The following is a 7,310-nucleotide window of genomic DNA, read 5'->3' as shown; positions in this document are numbered from 1 at the left end:
AAAAAAAAAAAAAGACACAGTGAGAGTGGGCTTCAGATAAGACTGCAGAGGAAGAGACATGCGGGCTCCAGCAGGCAGGACCTCAGAAGGAGCAGGGGTTGAGGTTTTATCCTAAGTTCAGGCGATGCCATGGAAGGATTTGAAGGAGTGGAACACAGTGATGGGCTGACATGATAAAAAGATCTGACTGCTGTAAGGATGACGAGCCACAGTGAGGCGAAGATGGGGAGATACCAGCAGGAGCTACTGCAGGAGTCTGGGGGTGAGGCAGCGGGAGCTGCGGCCAGGGCAGGGGCCAAGGAAGGAGAGCAGGGGACTAACCTGAGGTCTACCTTGGGGGAGGATGGACAGAACCTGATAATGAACAGAATGTCAGGATGGGGACACTGAAGGAAATGGAGAATGACTTCTATGTTAGAAGCCTCACCACAAGACAGAAGATGCTGCCCTTACCCAGGTGGGACGAAGGGGACAGTGAGGGGGAAAAGCTCTGGAGGGCAGATGTGAGCAGTGCAGAGTCTGAATGTTTCCTTGAGAGAGGATGCTGTGGCCAGGCACGATGGCTCACGCCTGTATTCCCAGCACTTTGGGAGGCCGAGGCGAGTGGATCACCTGAGGTCAGGAGTTTGAAACCAGCCTGGCCAACATGGTGAAACCCCATCTCTACTAAAAATACAAAAATTAGCTAGGCGTGGTGGTGGGCCCCTGTAATTCCAGCTACTTGGGAGGCTGAGGCAGGACAATCACTTGAACCCAGGAGGCGGAAGCTGCAGTAAGCTGAAACTGCGCCATTGCACTCCAGCCTGGGCAACAGGAGCAAGACTCCATCTTAAAAAAAGAAAAAAGAGAGAGGATGCTGAGTGCTGTCAGGGTGGCAGGATTAGTTCCAAGGAGAGGCAAAAGCAGCAGGGAAACATGGGCAGTCGCCAGCGACGTGGGTTCTCACTTGCGTAACAGAGAGTATTGAGATTAGAGAGTCCAGAGCCAGAGCTGGTAGAGAAGGCAATTGGCAATGGAAACTGAAGAGGGACCACCGAAGATAGGAGAAAAGAAGCAAAACAGCCTAAAAGCCAAGAGAGAAGGCGTTTCGCACAGCATGGGCTCCATCTCATAAAAAATGCCTCATGCTGCAATCAGTTTCTCTTGCTTTGTATCCTAATAGATTCTGGCATACAGTGGGGACCAAGGTTCATTTTAGGCAAAATTGGCCCATAAGCTGCCACTGCTCTTTCTAAGACACTGATGGAAGTGTTAATCTGAAGGGATGAGGACAACAAACCCAACCAAACCTCTCTTTACATTTACATAAAGTACCCTGGATGTCAGATGGGAGACAGACTAGATGAGAAAAAATAACAAAAAAGGCCAGGCATGGTGGCTCACTCCTGTATCCCAGAGCTTTGTGAGGCTGAGGCGGGTAAATCACGAGGTCAGGAGCTCGAGACCAGCCTGGACAACATGGTGAAATCCCGTCTCTACTAAAAATACAAAAAAATTAGCCAGGCGTGGTGGTGGGCGCCTGTAATCCCAGTTACTCAGGAGGCTGAGGCAGCAGAATAGCTTGAATCCCGGAGGCAGAGGTTGCAGTGAGCTGAGACTGTGCCACTCCATCCTGGGCAACAGAGCAAGACACAGTCTCAATAAATAAATAAATAAATAACAACCAAAAAAAAAGAGAAACAAAAATCCTCAGGAGAAAATAATTAACAGTAGATCTCACAAGGAAACACAGCAGAGGCTGGCCAAGCCCTACATCCACAGAATCACTAAGGATTGACTAAAGAAAGCTTTTCTTGTGAGGAGCTTAAGTTCATAGGCAGCCCCTCAACTACCCCTGGAAAAGGCAAGAGAACAGGTTCTCTCCCAGGCTGGGTGTTGGAACTGAAAGGGAGGCTGGCCAGGCAGGTCCACAGAGCCCCCAGGTACTTGGCCCAGCATCCAGAGACAGAAAACAGACCACCCATTCCAAGGCTCCAAGGAGATGGCGGGGCCCATGTTACCTGAGCTGGTGCCAGGCCTCCAGGAAGTGCTGCTCCCTCTTGTGCCAAGGTGCTGGAGCTGTCCCCTGGTCAGCCGTGCCGTGAAGGAGGGCATGGAGCCAAGGGTGGATGCCAAGGCAATTTCCAAGCTTTGTGACAGCCTCTGCTCGTGGGACAGTGGACCTGTTGAGAGATGCGCACAGCACAACATCCAGGGACAGGCTCCGCAAAAGAGAACAGCCCCAAGTCCTTCGAAGGCTATAAAAACGGCACCTCCAATCTCACACATCAATGTAATGAAACTCCATTCTAATGTCTACTGGCAGACCATGACAGAACACCGGGAGGTAAAGCCCTAGGAACCCTGGCAATTCCTGCCCATTTCACCTGCTTCAGGGTTTTCTTCTCCTGGAGAAACTGCTAGGCAGGCATGAGCCACCTCGTGGCTCAACTGCAGAACTGCACCCTCCTTTTTTTTTTTTTTGAGACGGATTCTTGGTCTGTCGCCCAGGCCGAGGAGTACAGGGGTGCCATCTCAGCTCACTGCAACTTTCGCCTTCTGGGTTCAAGTGATCCCCCTGTCTCAGTCTCCCAAGTAGCTGGGACTACAGGCGTGCGCCACCATGCCTGGCTAATGTTTTGTATTTCAGTAGAGACGGAGTTTCACCATGTTGGCCAGGAGATCTCCTGACCTCGTGATCTGCCTGCCTCGGCCTCCCAAAGTGCTGGGATTACAGGCGTGAGCCACAGTGCCCAGCCTCCTTTCTATAGGCCTCCTTGCTGGCCAAGAAAATAACTGGGGCAAGCAAATGCCAGCTTTGAACTCCTGCTCCCTGGCCCCCATTCTCTCCCCAGCAGCCTTAGTTTTCTCTTTCCCTAACTCCACCCTTCTGGGCACCCCACCACCCCCCAAGGGGGTTCATCTGCATTTTCTAGGTGTTCATGTCCTCTCTTCCCTGTTAAGTAAAACAAAGCAGTTATTACCGAATAGAACTAAGACCCCACGTTGACCATGCCACAATTTAGGGGACCTTCAGTGTAGGATCAACAGAAAGCCAAGCCATGGAATGAGGGTGAAGGCCAAAGGGATAGGGGGATAGCTGCCCAAGAAAAGCCCAGGGACCTGCCTGGCAGCAAAATTTGCAATGCTGTCCCAAAGAGGGGAATGGAACCTTCTGTCCACTGTTAGCAGGACACAGGACATCAGTTTAGGGCTTTGAAGGAGCTCTAGTCAGCGTGGTCCTAAGTCACCAAGTCTGTCAAGGCCAACAGGACTGAGACCTCCACAAACTGACACTGATGTCTAAGGACGTTTTTCCTTGTTCCACCCCACTGCATCTCAGATGCTTCCAGGAGTTTCTGAAGGTCATGTTAACTAGACTTTACTCTTAAAATCAAAGACACAGAAATAAACATTAAGCATACTATTTGCATAGTCTTTTAGAAGAACATAGGAAACTAAAAGAATGATCAACTCTAAACAGAATAATTTCCATAAGGAAAAAGAAAAGGCTGCCAGGCCAGGCACAGTGGCTCACACCTGTAATTCCAGTACTTTGAGAGGCTGAGACAGGCAGATCGCCTGAGGTCAGGAGTTCAAGACCAGCCTGGTCAACATGGCCAAATCCTGTCTCTACTGAAAATACAAAAATTAGCCAGGCATAGTGGTGTGTGCCTGTAATCCCGGCTACTCAGGAAGCTGAGGTAGGAGAATCGCTTGAACTCAGGAGGCAGAGGTTGCAGTGAGCCAAGACCACACCACTGCATTCCAGCCTGGGTGACAGAGTGAGACTCCATCTCAAAAAAAAAAAAAAAAAAGGGAAGGAAAGGAAGAAAAGAAGGAAAGGAAAGGAAAGGAGAAGAGAGGAAAGGAAAAGAAAGGAAAGGAAGAAAAGAAAAGAAAGAAAGAGAAAGAAAAGGTGTCAAAGAGCTACCCTCCACAAGCACCAGGCACTGACAATCACAGGGACTTCTACTAGACAGGCAGAGTGGGTACTCCAATACTATTCAATTGTTCCAGAGCACAGAAAAGAAAAAATTCTAAATTCTTCCTATGGAACAAAAAAATAAATTGATAACACCTGACCAAAGATGGCACACACACACACACACACACACACACACACTACAGTCCAACCTCACTAATGAATACAAAAATCCTAACACTAGCAAACAGAATCATTAAAAACTATTAACAGGGGCCAGGTACTACAGCTCATGCCTGTAATCCCAGCATTTTGGGAGGCCAAGGCAGGTGGATTGCCTGAGCTCAGGAGTTCATGACCAGCCTGGGCAACATGGTGAAACACTGTCTCTAATAAAATACAAAAAATTAGCCAGGCGTGGCAGCGTGTGCCTGTAGTCCCAGCTACTAGGGAGGCAGAGGCAGGAGAATTGCTAGACTCCAGGAGGCAGAGGTTGGAGTGAGCTGAGATTGCACAAGTGCACTCCAGCCTGGGTGATAGAGTGAGACTCCGTCGCTACCAAAACAAACAAACAAAAAAAATTAACAAGGCTGGGCATGGTGGCTCACGCCTGTGAGCCACCAGCACTTTGGGAGGCTGAGGCAGGCAGATCACCTGAGGTCAGGAATTCGAGACCAGCCTGGCCAACATGGCAAAACCCCATCCCTACTAAAAAATACAAAAAAATTGGCCACGTTAGGGGGCTCGCGCCTGTAATTCCAGCATTTTGGGAGGCCAAGGCGGGCGGATCACCTGAGGTCAGCAGTTCGAGACCAGCCTGGCCAACATGGTGAAACCCTATCTCTACTACAAATACAAAAATTAGCCAGGCGTGGTGGCAAGCGCCTGTAATCCCAGCTACTCGGGAGGCTGGGGCAGGAGAATCACTTGAATCCGGTAGGCGGAGGTTGCAGTGAGCCGAGATTGTGACACTGCACTCCAGCCTGGGCAACAGAGCGAGACTCTATCTCAAAAAAAAAAAAAGTAGCCGGCTATGGTGCTATGCACCTGTAGTCTTAGCTACTCAGGAGGCTGAGGCAGGAGAATCACTTAAATCCCAGCAGCAGAGGTCACAGTGAGCAGAGATTGCATCACTGCTGCACTCCAGCCTAGGCAACAGAGAGACTGTCTCCAAAAAAAAACAAACAAAACAAAAAAGAAACCATTAACACGCTGGGCACTATGGCTCATGCCTGTAATCCCAGCACTTTGGGAGGCTGAGGCAGACGGATCGCTTGAGATCAGGAGTTCCATGGCCAACATGGTGAAACCCCGTCTCTACTAAAAATACAAGACACTAGCCGGGTGTGGTGACAGGCACCTGTAATCCCAGTTACTTGGGAGGGTCAGGCGGCAGAATCGCTTGAACCTGGGAGGCAGAGGTTGCAGTGAGCCGAGATCACACCACTGCACTCCAACCTGGGTGACAGAGCGAGGCTCTGTCTCAAAACAAAAACAAAACAAAAAAAACAACCATTAACATTAAAATATTCATGACCAAATGGAGTTTACAAATGTAAGAATGGTGCAGTATCAGAAAACCTATTATGTATTTTACTACAGTAAAAGATCTGAGGGGCCAGGCGCGGGGCTCATGCCTGTAATCCCAGCACTTTGGGAGGCCGAGGTGGGCGGGTGTCCTGAGGTCAGGAGGTCGAGACCAGCCTGGCCAACATGGCAAACCCCCGTCTCTACTAAAAATACAAAAACCAATTAGCTGGGCGTGGTGGCAGATGCCTGTAGTCCCAGCTACTCGGGAGGCTGAGGCAGAAGAATGGTGTGAACCTGGGAGGCGGAGCTTGAAGTGAGCCGAGATTGGGCCACTGCACTCTGCCCGGGCAACAGAGCAAGACTCTGTCTCAAAAAAAGAAAAAAAATACAAAAAACTAGCCGGGTGTAGTGACAGGCGCCTGTAATCCCAGCTACTTGGGAGACTGAGGTGGGAGGATAGCTTGAACCTAGGAGGCAGAGGTTGCAGTGAGGTGAGATCATACCACTGCACTCCAACCTGGGTGACAGAGTGAGACTCCGTCTCAAAACAAAAACAAAACAGAAAACTATTAACATTAAAAGTTCATGACCAAATGGAGTTTACTCTACAAATGTAAGAATGGTGCACTATTAGAAAACCTATTAACATATTTTATTACATTAAAAGATCTGAGGGGCCAGGCGCAGTGGCTCAAGCCTGTAATCCCAGAACTTTGGAAGGCTGAGGTGGGTGCGTCACCTGAGGCCAGGAGTTCGAGAACAGCCTGGCCAACATAGTGAAACCCCATCTCTACTAAAAATACAAAAGTAGCCGGTATGGTGACGCATGCCTGTTATCCCAGCTACTCAGGAGGCTGAGGTGGGAGAATAGCCTGAACCCGAGAGGCAGAGGTTGCAGTGAGCTGAGATTGTGCCACTGCACTGCAGCCTAGGCGACAAGAGCAAAACTCTGTTTCAAAAAATAATAATAATAATAATAATATAATTTCCACTGATACTGAAAAGCATGAAACAAAGTTTGATTCCCCAATCCTGGATAAAAATACTCAATAAAATAGGAATCAGTGCTAGAAGAGGGTTTCTGAAATGTCTCCAGGTAAACCCTACCTCCTGATATTCATGTTCTTGGGTATCCTCTCCCCTTGAGTGGGCTGGACTTAGAGACTTGCTTCTAACAAACAGAACACAGTGATCCATTTCTCCACCAGGCAGGAAAGACACTGGTGTTGAAGCTGACATACCTATCAAGGACAACCACTACCATGGCTTCTGGTGCTTTGACAAAACCTCAGATGAGCAGCCCTCTGGCCAGGTGTCTGAGGTTTCATATTGTTGGAGCATTCATTGTGTTCCTGGGGGTTGCAGCTAAGTTTGCTGCAGCTGAAAGAAGAAAGGCCAGGATGGTCTCGATCTCTTGATCTCATGATCCGCCTGCCTCGGCCTCCCAAAGTGTTGGGATTACAGGAGTAAGCCACCATACCCGGCTCACACAGATTTCTACAGAAATGATGATTCCATGAAGGATTATGAGGAGATGAGGAAGGCTGGTATCTTTCAGAGTGCAAAGTAATTTTGGAATATAAAGAATTTCTTGGCCGGGTAACAGAGTAAGACTCTGTCCTAAAAATACAAAAATCAGCCAGGTGTGGTGGTACGCACCTGTAGTCCCAGCTATTCCAGAGGCTGAGGCATGAGAATTGCTTGAACCCGGGAGGCAGAAGTGAGCTGAGATCACACCACTGCACTCTACCCTGAGTGACACAGTGAGACTTCATCTCAAAGGAAGGAAGGAAAGAAGGAAGGAAGGAGGGAGGGAGGGAGGGAGGGAGGGAAGGAAGGAAGGAAGGAAGGAAGGAAGGAAGGAAGGAAGGAAGGA

At 49.1% G+C, this 7,310-nt stretch overlaps 1 protein-coding gene across 4 annotated transcripts in view; it reads right to left on the bottom strand.

Moving 5' to 3' along the window:
- Nucleotides 1-1,637: 1,637 nt before the first annotated feature.
- The window catches only part of UBOX5 (U-box domain containing 5), a 62,974-nt gene continuing 57,301 nt past the window's right edge, over nt 1,638-7,310 (bottom strand). For 3 of the 4 annotated variants that reach the window (XM_026455208.1, XM_026455210.1, XM_026455209.1), the window contains one exon: nt 1,638-2,162. In XM_026455208.1, coding sequence (XP_026310993.1) covers nt 1,825-2,162 — 338 coding nt within the window. In that variant the 3' untranslated portion in view covers nt 1,638-1,824. The remainder of the gene's footprint in view (nt 2,163-7,310) is intronic. The other variant, XM_026455207.2, reaches the window with a different exon arrangement.

The sequence above is a fragment of the Piliocolobus tephrosceles genome, chromosome 20, assembly GCF_002776525.5.
Source record: "Piliocolobus tephrosceles isolate RC106 chromosome 20, ASM277652v3, whole genome shotgun sequence".
Lineage (NCBI taxonomy): Eukaryota > Metazoa > Chordata > Mammalia > Primates > Cercopithecidae > Piliocolobus > Piliocolobus tephrosceles.
This window is presented reverse-complemented; position numbering and strand designations above follow the sequence as displayed.